The following is a 16,114-nucleotide window of genomic DNA, read 5'->3' as shown; positions in this document are numbered from 1 at the left end:
CCTCAGACCCCAGCCCTCCTTCTCAGGCCCAGAGTCAAGACCCCAGTCCTCCTCCCTCAGACCCAGAGGTCGAGACCCCAGCCCTCCTCCCTCAGACCCAGAGTCAAGACCCCAGCCCTCCTCCCTCAGACCCCGAGGTCAAGACCCCAGCCCTCCTCCTTTGACGACACCTCATTTGTCCTCAGCTTTATCATCAACTTCAAGGTGGGGTCGTCAGGGGACATAGCTCTCCACATCAACCCTCGCATGGGTGAGGGCGTGGTTCGCAACAGCTTTATGAACGGCTCCTGGGGCTCCGAGGAGAGGAAGATCGGCTACAACCCGTTTGGCCCCGGGCAGTTCTTTGATGTGAGTCTGGGGGTCCCTGCCCCGCCTCCCACAGACCCGGGTCCTGCGGGGCCTTACCGCTCCCCTCCCCCACAGCTGTCAATCCGCTGCGGCACGGATCGGTTCAAAGTGTTCGCCAACGGCCAGCACCTTTTTGACTACTCGCATCGGTTCCAAGCGTTCCAGAGGATAGACATGCTGGAGATCAAAGGTGACATCACCTTGTCCTATGTCCAGATCTGAGCTCCTCCTGGGGAAGACGAGAGACCCCCTAGTTCTGTCTAAGCCCTAATAAAATGTCTAAGGGGTCTCTGTGTGAGCGAGCATTCATTCACTTCCCCCGTGGCTCCGGTGGCTTCCATCCCGCCCTGTTTTTCCAGACACCTACCCATCTTCCCTCCCACTACAACACACAGAGGTATCCTCCAAGCCCTGACAATATGTGTATCAATCCATTCACTCCTCACGCCAAATTCCAAGATTGGGAACTACTGCTATCATTCATCATAACAGATGAGGAACAGGCAGTGTGTGTGAGGCGGTGGCGGGGCGGGAATGGGGGCGTGGGGGGATTAACAAAAAGCTGAGTGTGGTGGTCCATGCTTCTAATCCCCACTTGGGAAGTGAAGGTGGGAAGTTCAGAAGTTCATGATCATCCTTAGTTATATAGTATGTCAGAGGCTAACCTGGGCTACATGACTCTGTCACAGAAATGAAGGGAGGGAAGGAAAATGGGCAAATTGCCAAGCTAGGTATACTAACGCATTGCTGTAGCTCCATCACTTGGAAGACAGAAGCGGGGTGGGGATTCAAGGCTAGCGTGTGCTACATAGTGTAGGACTATATAACGAGACCCTGTTGTTGGTAATACAAGTTAGGATAGAAAGTGAATTAGGTACAACACTTTGGATTCGCCAAAATATAATAAATAATGGAGTATTTTCTCTGAATTTGTCAACTGTTAATGGACTGGATGTTATTAATGTAATTCTTGAGTGTATATATTGTATATAGTTATTGTACTTATTGTATATAGTTTTTCTTATATTAGTTATAAACTTCTTTTATTATTTTAGACAAAAAAGGGAAAATGTGGTGATATATTGTTTGTAATCTAAAAAATAAAACTTGCCTGAAGATCAGAGGACAGAGCTAGCTACGGAGTTAGCCACAGAGTTAGCCACAGAGGTCAGGCTGTGGTGGCACATACCTTTAATCCTAGTGCTCAGGAGGCAGAGGCAGAGGCAGAGATCTGTCTGTATTTCTGAGAGTTCAAGGCCACACTGGCCTACAAGAGATTAATCCAGTCTAAAAGAGAAACAGAGCCAGGCAGTGGTGCCACACACTTTTAATTCAGCACTTGGGATCAGACACCTTTAATCCCAGCACAGTTGAGACAGGAAGTGATATGGCTGGGCAGAGAAAGGACTATAAGGCAGGAGGAGACAGGAGCTCAGAGCTCTTTTGGCTGAAGACTCAGGGGCATTCAGTTTGAGGATTTGTGGAGACAGAATCTTCCTCTGTCAGGCTGAGGAGTTGGTGAGGTAAGAGGTGGTGGCTGTGGCCTGCTCTGTCCTCTGATCTTCAGGCAAGTTTTATTTCTTATATTACAAACAATAGAACACCACACCCTGTCTCAAAAAAATTGCCGCGAGTAGAGTGTCCTACAATCCCAGCACTTAAGAGACTAAGACAGTAGGATTGCTGTCACGTTGAGGCTAGCCTGAGCTATGAGTCTATCTCAGAATAGAGAGAAGAAGGGCTGGAGAGATGGCTCAGAGGTTGAGAGCACTGACTGCTCTTCCAGAGGTCCTGAGTTCACCTCCCAGCAACCACATGCTGGCTCACAACCATCCATCCTTGTCTGGCCTGCAGACATACATGCAAGCAGAACACAGTATACATTAAAAAAAAAAAAAAAAAAAAAGAATAGAGAGAAGAAGAAAAAAGGAGGGTGGGAAGGAGGAAAGGAAGAGAGGAGGGGGGAAGACAAGAAGGGAGAGTGGGAAGAGGGAGAAAAAGAGGAAGAAGTTGCCCAAGGTTACGTAGCCTACAAACTTCAGAACTAGGAATGTGGTCTGGCTTCCCATCATTCCAGCCGTCTACCTGATTACCCACCTGTGATGTTTAGTTTTTACACTTTTTTTTTTTTTTTCCGAGACAGGGTTTCTCTGTGTAGCTTTGCGCCTTTTCCTGGAACTCACTTGGTAGCCCAGGCTGGCCTCGAACTCACAGATATCTGCCTGGCTCTGCCTCCCGAGTGCTGGGATTAAAGGCGTGCGCCACCACCGCCCGGCATTACACTTTTTTTTAAACTCTCACTTTGTGGCCCCAACACAGAACTCAATTTGTAGATCAGGCTGGCCTCGAACTCAAAAAGATCTACCTGCCTCCTGAGTTCTGTGATTAAAGGTGTCTGCCACCCCAACTGGCTTGTGATGGTTTTGATTGTCAACCTGACACATCTACAGTCACCTGCAAAGAGAGTCTCAACAAGGGTTTTCTAAATCAGTTTGGCCTGTGGACCTGCCTGGGGATTATTTTGATTATGTTAATTGAGGTAGGAAGACAGCCCACTGTGGGGGACACCATTCCTTAGGCAGGGGATTCTGGACTGCCCATGTGTGGAGAGGGAGCGAGCACAAGCAGGCTTTCGTCTTCTCTCTGCTCTTGACTATGGATGTATGTGATCAGCTGCCTCAAGATGGAGTTTCTGTCTCCTGGGCACGACCTGGAGCTGTGAACTGAAAACCCTTTCCTCCTGAGGTGATTGTGTCAGGATATTTTTTCACAGCAGCAGAGACAAAGGTAAGACATCATCTGAATTTCCATCATTCTCTCCATTCATGAGGCCAACCATAAGTCCATCCATCCATCCACCCACCCACCCACCTACCCACCCATCCATCCACCCATCTACCCATCCATCCATCCACCTATTTACCCATCCACCCACCCACCCATACCCAATCATCCATCCATCCATCCACCCATCCATCCGTCCAGACACCTACCTCTTATCTTTCTAACTTTCTTAACGTCCAAGCATTCATTCCCAACCTGTCCACCTAGCTCCATCTACCCAGCAGCTTATCCATCTATTCATTCATCCAATCCTGCATTCACCTCCCAGCTGTCATTCTTTCCATGCACCAAAACACCTAACATCATTAATAAATTACACTCTTACACTCAAACACTGCCTCACAAAGAAAAACATCTGCATCTATCCATTTAACCCTCCTTATTTCCAACTTTCATCCACCCTTCTCCTCCTTCTTCCCTTCCCGCCTTCCTCTTCCTTCTTATTTGAGACAGGGTCTTCTATGTAGCCCAGGCCTGGAACTTGATAAGTAGCCAAGACATACATAGAGGTTTCAACAGCCCTCCTGACACTCAAGTACTTGGATTATAGGCACACACACCTAGTATGTATGTGTGTATGTGTATGAGTGTGTGTGTGCATATGTGTATGTATGTGTATGAGTGTGTGTGCATGTATGCACAGTATGGAATGCCTTGGAAGATCCTGGAGTTGTATCCCTAGGAGTTGGAGTTAAAGGTGCTAGTGAGCTGCTTGATGGCTGCTGGGAACTAAACTTGGGTCCTCTGAAAGAACAGCGAATTCTCTGAACCACTGAGTCCATTTTTCCAGACCTGGCCTGAGACTTTTTTATGTTTTTAGATTTATTTATTGTATTTTATGTGCATGAGTGTTTTGTCCACATACATGCGTGTGGAGGTGCACCACATGTAAACCTACAGAGTGTGTGAACCTACATGTGGGTGCTATGAACCAAACCTGGGTCCTCTGCAAGAACAGCAAATGCTCCAAACTGCTGAGTATCTCTCCAACCCTAAAGATGTATTTTTATTGTTTTTAAAAATATACATAGGAGCCAGGCATGGTGGTGTGCCACTGTGCCCAACATTTTTTTCTTTTGACAAAACAGTTGATGTTTTCATGTTCTATCTTTATTTTTTAAGTTTAAGATTTATTTTTATTTTATGTGTATTTGGTGTTTTGTCTGCATTCATGTCTGTGTGAGGGTGCCAGATGTCTTGGAACTGGAGTTACAGACAGTTGTGAGCTGCCACATGGGTGCTGGGAATTGAACCCGGGTCCTCTGTAAAAGCTGCCAGTGGTCTTAACCCCTGAGCCACCTCTCATCCCCTTGTTTTGTTTGTTTGTTTGTTTTGGGGTGTTTTTTTTTTTTTTGAGACAGGGTCTTTCTACATAGCCCTGGCTGTCCTGGAGCTCCCTATGTAAACCAGGCTGATGAACTCATGAGATCCTCCTGCCTCTGCCTCCCAGGAGCTGTATCTTTAAAAAAATCTGTGTATACATTCACAAATAATATCATTGTTACAGATTCATCACTGCTTCCTGGGACAAGTTTTTTTTTAAATTTTTATTTATTTATTTATTTATTTTTTGTTGTTGTTGTTGTTTTGGTGCCTGTCCTGGATCTTGCTCTGTACACCAGGCTGGCCTCACAGAGCTCGGCCTGGCTCAGCCTCCCAAGTGCTGGGATTAAAGGCAGACACTACTGCCGTCTGGCCCCTGGGACAAGTTTTAAAGAAGTGTATTAATTTTTATTTTATGTGTATGTGTGTTTTGCCTATATGTATGTGTGTATCCGGTGTATACATTGCCCACAGGGGCCAGAAGAGGGCGTCAGATCTCCCAGAACTGGAGTTACAAATGGTTGTAAACTGTCACATGGGTGCTGGGAATTGAACCGGGGTCTTCTGGAAGAGCAGATATCTGGAAGATAGAAGAGCCTGTGTTTCCAGGCACCGATCACTTCCCCAGCCTGCTCTATTGTAACTCTGAGTGTCCTCTTACTGCTTAAGACCGACTGGCCCTGAAGTGGAGCGGATGAGGGCAGCCACCCAGAGACCCTGCCCGCACTATGGAGAGGGTTTTGTTACATAATGCTAAACTCGAGTATTTTACGAGTTTATAAAAGGACCCCACAGGGCTGTGAGACCACAGTTAAGGGGTTTAAGTGAAGGCATCCTGCAGAATTGGGAAGGAACTTCTAGGTGCCCTAAGGTTGCTGCTAAAAATTCCAGTACTAGGGATGAACTACCTCTCTCTGAGTTGTTGGCCAAGGAGGCCGTCTTACTCACTGTCCTGTTGCTGGGAAGAGACACCGTGACCAAGGCAACCATTATGAGAGAAAACATTTGACTGGCAGCTTGCTTACAGTTTCAAAGATTTAATCCATTATCACCATGGCGGGAGGCATGGAGGCATGCAGGAAGGTGTGGGGCAGTAGCTGGAGAGCTACATTCTAAAACCTCAAAGCCCACTCCCAGTGACACATTTCCTCCAAAGAGATCACATCCTCATCCTCTTAATCCTTCTTCTAATCCTTTCAAATAGTGCCATTCCCTGGTAACGAAGCAGTCAAATATATGAGTCCACGGGAGTCATTTTTATTCATACCACCAGAGACTTCTGGGGTTCCATAAACCATTAAGCTCATAGACACTGATGTCATTTACATGCCAGAACTAGATGGTAAATTCCTGTTGCTGAAGACACCACACACTGGGGCTGAAGGACATTGAGAAATCAGCTGGGACTGAACTGGAAACTCTCTCCCTGCTAGCTGGTTTTCTCTTTGTTTTTATTTTTCAAGATAGGGTTTCTCTGTGTAACGGATGTCCTGGAACTCACTTTGTAGACCAGGCTGGCCTTGAACTCCTGCCTTTGCCTCTCAAGTGCTGGGATTAAAGGTGTGCGCCACCACACCTGGGGGGTAGCTGGTTTTCACAGTGTTAGAATATACCATTCAGACGTCTGGGAGAGAACTGTCACCGCAGCAATCCTGCTCTGCCGGGTGCGACAGTATCAACATGCAAGGTGAGTCACCCTCACAGTGCAGCAGCAGCACAAGCGTTCTGGGTGTAACCAGCTGTTCTCCCACTGGCCTTGAGGCTCGCTCCACAGGAAGGAACTCACATCTGATGCCATAAGCTAAAGCGAAAGCCTGTGGCTGAGGCAGTCCCCGGCTCCAAGGTGAAATTCACCACTGTTGTTTTGTTTAAATAGATGTGATCAGTCTGTCAAATTACTTCTAGACGTTTCTGCTTATGCTCACTTATCTCTGTAGCTATCAGCTGTGGGAAACCAACCCAACTCAAACTTTTCTCAGAGGCCTTGATGGAAGGGACAAAGGACACCTCAGTTCTGCGTCCTTGTCTAGGAGTGGACTTGGCAAGGCCAATCTAGGGCTGGAGCTAAGGCCTCAAAGGAGTCAAGGTTGTGACTTCTAGGGACACAACTCTTTCTCTGGGCAATGGTTATCAGTCCTAAGGCAGTTAGTTGTGTTAGAGATATTCTGTGCTCTCTTTACCAACATCATCTGACTTAGCTCTCTGCTGACCTTGGTCATTCTCCCCTTGCAAAAAGTATATAGGCTGCTGTACTTCTTAATAAACTTGCTTGGAATAAGTCATCAGTTTATGCAAGACCTCATGGTCCCAGCTATTGCTTTTGTCTTATTTCTTGTTTCCTTTATTTTTCATCTCTGGTTCTCCTACTCAGCACCTCACTGTTCAGAACCTTTATTCCTGTGGCTCTGGGTTAATCAGCCTTGATTCACTATGGAAGAAAATTCCATTTTTGCAGTGGGAGGTATGCTGCAGAGATTCATAACTGGCCAGTAGCCTGTGACACAATAGCTCAAGACTTATCTATAAATGAAGGAAAATAATCAGCCAACCACATGACTCCATCCAAGGCCCAGATGTAGGAGAGTTGGCAGAAAGAATATGAGAGCCAGACGAAGGGGTAGGATGTTACATAGCCATTTTCCTAGGAATTGAAACATTGCGTTTTTGAGGGAGGCTCCTTAAGAATCAGGAAGTTCAAAACTGATAAGGCTCAGGAGTTAACAACTTCCAAGTCTCAGGGAGTTCCTCAAACTTACAGGATTCACAAGGCCCCTCCCAAAGGTAATCTAAGCAGTAACGATAGCTGGGGAGAGAAGACTCTCTGAGTGTTTCATTTATGATGGGGCATGCTTTTTGGTGACAGAGCTACCTTTGAGTAATCTGTGATACAGTAAGTAACCTCTCACCCATCTTGCTCCTGTAAGTTACCCCAATAAACTCATCCATTTTCTAAGTTGGACTTTTGTGGATTTGTTTCTTTGGTCTGTTGTCAGTGCACTTTCTGGAATGAATAGAAATTTGTCCATGATTCCCCAGGACAAGTTACATCATACAAGGGTTCTTTCATTTCCAGAGTTTGGTGTGACCCAGCTGTCCTGGTATGATGACCCTAGTATCCTAAAGGATCTCCAGTCTCAAGATGACCTGGTACAATACCAGTAAGCTCTCCCTTTCCAGGGTACACACACTCCCACACAGCTTGAAGTTTCAGTATCAGGAAACTCTGGATGACAAGGGTGACTAAGAGCTCTAGCAGATTTTCAGACTCCTGGAGGCTTGGACATGGAGTTCTGAGGATTGACCAGAGACTTGATGGTTGCTTAGAACCTCAGATTCCCAGAGAGTCTTGGGGACCCATGCTGAAGTCAGAGGGAACATCAGTGAGTACATAAAAATTCAGTTAGAAACAGGGAACCCAAGACACCAATGATTAGAGGTGGCCCCAGGGACATGATGTCTGGTTACAAAAATGGGGATCTGATGATCCCAGAGACACTGCACCCTGGGATCTGGAATGTTACCTGGCAGGCTGGTTAGGGATAGTACCTTAATTCTCATTCCATTGATCATACAGATAGCTTTGAACCCAGGTCTTAAGGGAGATAGTCTGCAAGATTTGGGTATGAGAAGCCGAGAGACAGAGAGGTGGATCAGCCCCAGGTAGAACTCCAGGGACAGACAGCATAAAGAGAGGAAGAGACACTTGGGAGAGAGACAAAAGCTTACAAGACAGGGAAGCCAGCAGGGAGACTGCCATCAGGACCAGCTAGTGAAACCGGAGAGACAAGCCAAGACAAGCCTCCTGGTCTGGTCCTTCCCTGATCCAGACCACCCAGCTCAGCCACAGAGCACAGACAGACAGCAGCAATGTGACAGGGAGCTGGTGAGGGGACTTTAAGTAAAGGCAGGTGAGGCCAAGTTTCGTGACTCAGCCCAGACCTTCCAGACATCACCCACACCTGGCACAGACCCTGGCCCTGAGGCCAAGCCGTCAAAGCTGGGCAAGTCTCCTCCTGCCCTGCCCCCACACTCACTGGGGTGCGGCTGTCCTCCCCTCTCCCAGGCTTATAGAACAGGGACAGTCTTTAACATCAAGACTGGGGAGGCTTGCCCTGCCCCTTCAGGACATCTGGCTCCTCCCTTGCACAGGACTCTGTTGGGTTTCCTAGAGACTATCTGGATCCAGACCAGCTCAGCAAGCTACAGCCTCCACCTTCCCACCCCAGGCCTTCAGCCCGGGAGCCCTGGCTGCTTTCTCTGCCAAAGCAGATCCACCTCCGCCATTGGTCCCAGCCCTAAGAGCCCAGTGCTGAAACTGGAGCTGCTAGAATCTGCGTGTGCCGGCTTGTCCAGAGCTGGGTCCTGGGGTCGGGCACATTTGAAGTGCCCAGTGACGGGGGTCAAAATGATGAAGGCACACTTAACAACGGCCCCGCTGAGGCCTCTGGGTGTCCAGATGTGTCAGAATCCCTGAAGCCACCAGGGCACACAGACAGCTGCCGCCCCGAAGCACTAACATACAGGGATTGAGCTGGTGGGAGCAATCTGCCCAGAGATCAAACTGTGCAGCCATGAACTGGGCCACTGGGCCGGTGTCTCTAAGCGCCTCTCTCCTGAGGGCTCTGCCCTAACCATCTCCATCTCTAGCTCAGAGTCCAGGCACTTGCGTCTTGCCTTGATCCTTTAAGTCTCTAGCACCTCCCTGAATTCTCATCTTCCCACCCAATTTGCAGATGAGCGAGATGGGATATGGGTAGGGGTGTTCCAGTCCCCAGTCACCACCCAGCTCAAAAATGAGAGGAAATAGGAACTGAGAGGAAACAGGAACCCTGCCCACGAATCTTTATGTTAGGATCCTGCCCTCACTCCTGCACAAGTGCAGCCCAGGGTCTTGAGTCTTACGTCATTAGGGGGCTCTGGCGACTGTACACACGGCGTGGTCGTGCAGTCTGCGCCTTAAAAGCCGGATGTAACCAAGTGAGTCCCAGGAAAGGCGCAAAGCTACACAGAGAAACCCTGTCTCGAAAAACCAAAAAAAAAAAAAAAAAAAAAAAGCCGGATGTAGACCCCGCGCTCTCTCTGCTCTCTGATCCCTGCTCTGCTCTGCTCCCCTCTTCCCCCACCTGGCCATCTTTCTCTCCCACCAGGCCTGGCCCCCTCTCCCCGGCCCCTTTTCCTCCTAATAAAGCTCTGAATACTGATACTTGGTTCTGTCGTGACCGTGACCTTTCCATGCCGCAACCAGCGCCACCACCAGCGCCGACGATTATCATCCTTTCCCTTTAGGTCCAATTCTTCACTTGGAGAAGAATCTATATTTTTTTATCTATCTCTATCTATCTATCTATCTATCTATCTATCTATCTATCTATCTATCTATCTATCTATTTTTGAGACAGCGTTTCTCTGTGTAGCCCTGACTTTCCTGGAACTCACTCTGTAGACCATGCTGGCCTCAAATTCAGAGATCCTCCTGCCTCTGAGTGCTGGGATTATAGGTGTGCACCACCACCAAGAGCTGAGAACAACGCTGACAGAGGAGAATCAGGCACTGTGTTAAAAGAAGTTCCTGGAAGGCAGATAAAGGAAGAGTGGGCAGCAGGCACTCTCAGCAGCCCGGAAGTCCCCTTGAAAGGTATTATCCCTCACACTGCCCTACTCCTGTCTGTGGAAGAATTAAGGTCACTCTAGGATGAATTTGGGCTTAGCAGCAGGGTGAATCAGCTTCTGTTGAAGTGACTGGCCATTGCTTCACGGAAAAACTTTTTTTATTATTACACAATTTCCGACTCTTAGCAAATCACATCATATCAAAACCTCTTATCTTGAGTTGTGTGGAGGAATCATCTGCCCAAGCAATCCTCAGACATGAGACCTCTTCATTTTCCAAGTCCTCTCATAACTAAGTTTTGCAAAGGCTCTGGAACCTTTCAGAAAGAATTCAGATGAGAATCAAACACTTCAAACAAAAGGTAGCAATCACGAAAGGCAGTTCAAAGCCCAGGTGCTAACACTCCAGAATTGAAGCCAGAGATGATACTCTGTGGGATCTCCTGCTACATCCCCCACTTCTGTTTAAGCTATAACTAATTGTGTTGATGATTCTGTAGCCTTACTGTAAATACAGTCTTTTCTCTATTGTTTTGTTTCAAAATCTTATGCAAATAAGCCAAAATACATTTTAAAGCCAATAAAGATATTATTGCTAGAACAAGGAAAACTACCGCTAGAACAAGAAATCTATTAAAGTGATATTCAGGGTTGAACAAGGCCAATGTATCTGCAAAGCATTCCATAACATCCATTCCTGTCACATCAGGTAACCTTTTTGAAAGAGTTTCCTTAATTTCTTTCTGTAAATCATAAATCATTTGAGAAGAATTAGGGTGACCCATCAAATGCGTCTTAGCCTTTTGCCAGTCATACTTGATATTATTGAACTTTAAAAGTGTAATGTGATAGGATGTTACATTCCAGTCACATTTTAATTTTACCTGTTTGCTCAATATTCCTAACTGATCTTCCTGTAATATAACAGCTTATCTCAAATCAGCTATTTCATTAACTATCTCACTATCTGTTTTATCTTGTTCAGTCCAAAGCTCTGTAGAATGTTTATGCCAGTCTCTAACGAACTCAGCAGTTTGAATTAGTTTATGAAGTGCCAGTCCAGTTATTGCAGCTGTAGCAGTCAATGCAACAATTTCCATAAGTACAGCAGTAATCAGTCCAAGCATTCAATCAGGTCTTCTTAATATTCTTTCAGCGAGCTTCTGTACCAGCATCATCACAAGAGAGTCTTGGAAACCTTACCGGTATCCAGATTGCTGGCTTTGCTCTAAGAAATGTATAAACTTTCAAAGTTATGTTTAAAGTCATACTAGAATTAACACAGGTATGAAGGGTACAACATTAACAAGTGATGCTTTAATTATTAGGGTGCCATTGTACAGGCTCCTACAGTAGCAAATGAGGTAATGGTACACATACCATAAAAGGATGGCTTAGATTTAGTCGAAAAGGCAGAGTATACTTATCATACTTAATGTTTAATTTTCTTCCCCATGCTTTGAGAGGGTGGAAAGCATTTGCTAATTTCCACAAGTTAGTTTGAACTGAATTGTCAAATTGCAGGAGAGGACCTGATTTTCCAACTCAATGCCATTGAATAGGTTCATTAACAGTAAATTAATGTCTGCAGTTCCATTCAAAGTATATCTGTGCCATCTTAACTCTGAGTGAGAATATTTTCCTTGAGGGAAGCTGTAAGAGCTCTAATCAATGATGTCTCTTGGGAGACAGTAATTAGCACTTGAGGTTTCTTAATTGTTGCCAATGTACCCAGTCAGATTCCTTGTTGGTAACCCACATCTCACAATAGGAATTCCTTGCATTCCCATTGTATAATTTATGATTTCCTTATTCTCCTCCATACATAGGCTTAGCAGGTCCTTGTTTGTCATAAGGACCAGGTAGCCAAGAAGATTCATTAATCACCACAGTGATATCCATATCTCTCCAACTATGTTAATTGGAGGATTAGGAATGTAGGCACAATGTATGTGATTGGTCCCTGTTACCCGTATAGTTATCACAGGCAGCACAGCAAGGACCAAGGTTGCAGCATCTAAATGTCCTCCAGACAGTTGAACTATCCCTTTTGTCACACAAATTCTTAAGCTGTCGCCAGGTGGGAAGATCATCTCTTCTTTCTCAAAGTCACGTCACTCATATCAACAGCCAAAGCATCCAAGAGACTCCTCTTGCTCATGCCAAAGTTTTATCAGTTTTGATGGTATCCACAGCCTTTGGTCTCCTGCAGAAACACAAGCATATCCTCGGCCCCATCTGGTTTCCATTCTGATGTTAAAACACCCTAGGAATGCACAGGCTGACTCAAGCCAGCAGTTTTCCCACAATCCAATGCCTTTCAGCAGTTGTGGTTCTTGATCATTAGCATTTAAAAAATTAAAGTTAGTAATCTGTCCCTAGGAGTCCTCATATCCCCCTTCTGCTTAAAAAGCATCTCTTTTAGAGTGCAATTTCAACAATTGCTTGTCCTGGGAGATTATATGGTATCCCTGGAGTGTGTTTTATGTTGTAACATGCAAAAAATTGTTTCATTTTATTAGAAACATAAGCAGGGACATTATCAGTTTTAATTTGTATCGGTATGCTGTTATCTCCATTGCCTCTAAGAAATGTGTAATTATAGAATCAACCTTTTCAGAACTTAAGCAGATGCCCATTAAAATCCAGAGAATGTATCAATGGTATGATTAATACATTTTAATCTTTCAAATTCTTTTAAATGAAATACATCCACTTGAAGCATTAATCTAATGAATCTTTAACAATAAAAAATTGGGAGTCAAAAGTTGGGTTAGACTGAGATCCTTATTTTTTGGGAGACTGGAAAAAAAGAGCTGCCTTACTACATCCAGTCTCCTCTCTGTCTACAGTCCTCCAAACTTCTATGGATATCTACTGGATAGCTCCAACCTCTGACTCCAAGCAAGCTTTATTTATCAGAACACAATCAAAATATCGTACAATATCCACTTGCCAAATTTCATTTTTTGTGTATATGTGCCTTTAGGATTACTTCGTTCAGGTAAAGAAATTTGATTATACAATCAATAAGTAGGACAGGTCTTTTGTAATTTCTTTCTTTTTTTCTTTCTTTCTTTCTTTCTTTTTTTCTTTCTTTCTTTCTTTCTTTCTTTTTTGTTTTGTTTTTTTGAGACAGGGTTTCTCTGTGTAGTTTGGTGCCTTTGCTGGATCTCACTCTGTAGACCAGACTGGCCTCGAACTCACAGTGGTCTGCCTGGCTCTGCCTCTCGAGTGCTGGGATTAAAGGTGTGTGCCACCACTGTCTGGCCTTTTGTAATTTCTTTAGCTTGTTGCCAGGTAGTGGATTTTTTTTTCTTTAAGCTCTTACTATTGGCGTGATGCTTTTAATGAACACATTTCCTATCAGTAATTGATCAGTTTCTTCATTTCCTTTTGCTAATGACCCAGGCAATCCAGTATGAGACTGAATATGAGTGATACATAGTGGTAATTTCTGTCCTGGATTGCTTGTTGCCATTGCATGAACAGCAAATTCAATTCTGAATTATCAGGAATAAGTTCAGCAGTTCCTATATGCAATAAAACTGTTTCTTCATATTGAGATTCAGTAATTATTAAGAGATTCATTATAGTCTAATAAAACCATTAGAATGGCATACAACTCTGATGTTTGGACTGAATCATATGGACTTTGAATTACTTTGCTGATGTTTCCTGCTTTATAATCAGCCATTCCTAATTTATTTGCATTAGTATAAAATGTAAGAGCCTCTCTCCCCCCAAAAAAAGGAAGAGCCCCAGAAACAGGTGCTTTTTCCACTATGTGGGGAAGAATCCATTCAATTCTTTTTATAAATTGAAGTCATTTGCTTTTGAGTTAGTTATCATTAATTTTTCCTAAGAAATTGTTACAAGCTCTTTGCCAATCATCATTAATCACCCACAATTGCATAATTCCTTTTTTAAATAATTTATTCATTTTTTATTTCATGTATATTCAAGTTTTGCCTGCATGTATGTCTGTGTGAAGGTGTCAGAGCCCTTGGAACTGGAGTTACAGGCAGTTATGAACTGCCACATGGATGCTGGGAATTGAACCTGGTTCCTCTGGAAGAGCAGCCAGTGCTCTTAACTGCTGAGCCATCTCTCCAGCCCCCACAATCGCATAATTTTAGCATGTGTATAAGGTACTACAATCTCAGCTGGATCCATTCATGACAATTGGCAAAGCCTTATCTTCCCTTTATAGTTAATTTGGAAACTGTTATTATTAGTTTTTTTAAACTTTTTACTCTGTTTGTGAGCTAGGAAAATTCATTGCAAAATATAATCCTCCCTCTGCATAGTAAGTCCAGTAAGGGAATGAGCAAAAGGTGCAATTACTAAAAGACATTCAGTTGTGAGATCTAATTGATCTACATAGGCATCCTGCAATTTTTTGCTCTACTTGAATCAATTCCCTTTCTGCTTCAGCTGTTAATTATCTCGGACTGTTTAAATCTGAGTCAATTTGCAAGATTTGAAACCAATTATTCAATTCTTGAGTAGTCAGTCCAATGGTAGGCTGCAACTAGTTAATATCACCCAATAATTTTTGAAAATCATTGAGAGTATGCAATTGATCTCTTCTAATCTGTACCCTTTGTAGCTGGATTCTCTGTTTACTTAATTTAAGTACTAAATAATTAAGAGAATCTCTTTGTATTTTCTTTAGGAGCAATTCATAATCTCTAACAGGGCAAAATTTTTTTATACTACATTAAACATTCTTTCTAAGGTATCTGTACTAGAAGCAGCCAATAAAACATCATCCATATCCATCCATATTTTCCAGGGAGGAGTACATGTTCATGCCCACAGGCATTGCCTCTCTTGCACCTTCTGAGTTCGTGAGGGGTACAATGTCAGTGCAGTGACATCTGGTCAAGTTAATCTAGCTGCAAGGGAGTCCACAAGTAAGTTCCCCATTAGCCTCCCAGGGGAGATCTACTTCATCTTTTCTGGCCTGGTTTGGGAAGTCATACTACATCTCTGTGATCCCATTCTCTCACTTATGAGTGAACTAGTAAAGTTGGTTTGAATTGAATCTCCCTTTTGAGGTAATATAAATGTCAAGAAGAGGATAAGATGTCTTAGTTAGGAGAAAGATTGTTGGTTATGCATAGGACCTGGTTCAATACCCAGCATCCATCCAAAAGGCTCTAGGTGTGGTAGCACATGTCTTTAAACCCAGCACTTGGGAGGAAGAGACAGGTGAATTTTTATGAGTTTGAGGCAGCAAATTCCATTCCAGTCAGGGATACACAGTGCAATTCTGTCTAAAATAACAAATAAATAAATGTTTTAAAAGCTAGGCATAGCTGGGCGGTGGTGACAAATGCCTTTAATCCCAGCACTTGGGAGGCAGAGCCAGGAGTGTCTCTGTGAGTTTGAGGCCAGCCTGGTCTACAGAGCAAGATCCAGGACAGGCACCAAAACAACACAGAGAAACTCTGTCTCGAGAAAAAAAAAAAAAAAAGCTAGGCATAAGATGGACATGATGGCATGTGCCTTTAATCCTAGCACTTGGGAGGCAGAGGTAGGCCAATCTCTGAGTCTGAAGCCAGTCTGGTCTGTAGAGGGAGTATCAGGACAGCTAGGGCTACACAGAGAAATCCTGTCTTAAAAAACAAAAAACCAAAAAGCCAGGTGTGTGATGGCATGTACTTGTAATCCCAGCAACTCTGGGGAGACAGACAGGAGGAGGCATGGAGCATGATGACCAGCCAAGCTATCTTAACCTGCAAACCATCTCAAAACCATGGTTCCTGATTAAGTACACTCGAGGTCTCTGGCCTCCACAAGCTTAATTAAAGGAGTTTGCATGTGTGCACACACACTAAACTAAAACTAAGTATTTAAAAAAAAATGGGAGTGGAATTTATAACTGCTCCATCTATCTTCCCTTATAATTACAGTATGATCATGGATATTCTGTGTGAGACTTCTATAAATATTGTTCTTTCTGGTTGGTTCATTAGTTTGT

General features: G+C 44.2%; 1 protein-coding gene across 1 annotated transcript; it reads left to right on the top strand.

Annotated features, from left to right (window-relative positions):
• Positions 1–111: 111 nt before the first annotated feature.
• Positions 112–626, top strand: Lgals4 (galectin 4; the record flags this gene model as incomplete). Its single annotated transcript, XM_059279725.1, has 2 exons — positions 112–348; positions 424–626. Coding segments are annotated over 2 exons (384 nt in total), but the record flags the coding sequence as incomplete, so codon positions are not given.
• Positions 627–16,114: the final 15,488 nt, after the last annotated feature.

The sequence above is a fragment of the Peromyscus eremicus genome, chromosome 1 (genome assembly GCF_949786415.1).
Source record: "Peromyscus eremicus chromosome 1, PerEre_H2_v1, whole genome shotgun sequence".
Classification (NCBI taxonomy): Eukaryota; Metazoa; Chordata; class Mammalia; order Rodentia; family Cricetidae; genus Peromyscus; species Peromyscus eremicus.
The sequence above is the reverse complement of the archived record's forward strand: the minus strand, read 5'-3'. Positions and strand labels throughout refer to the sequence as shown.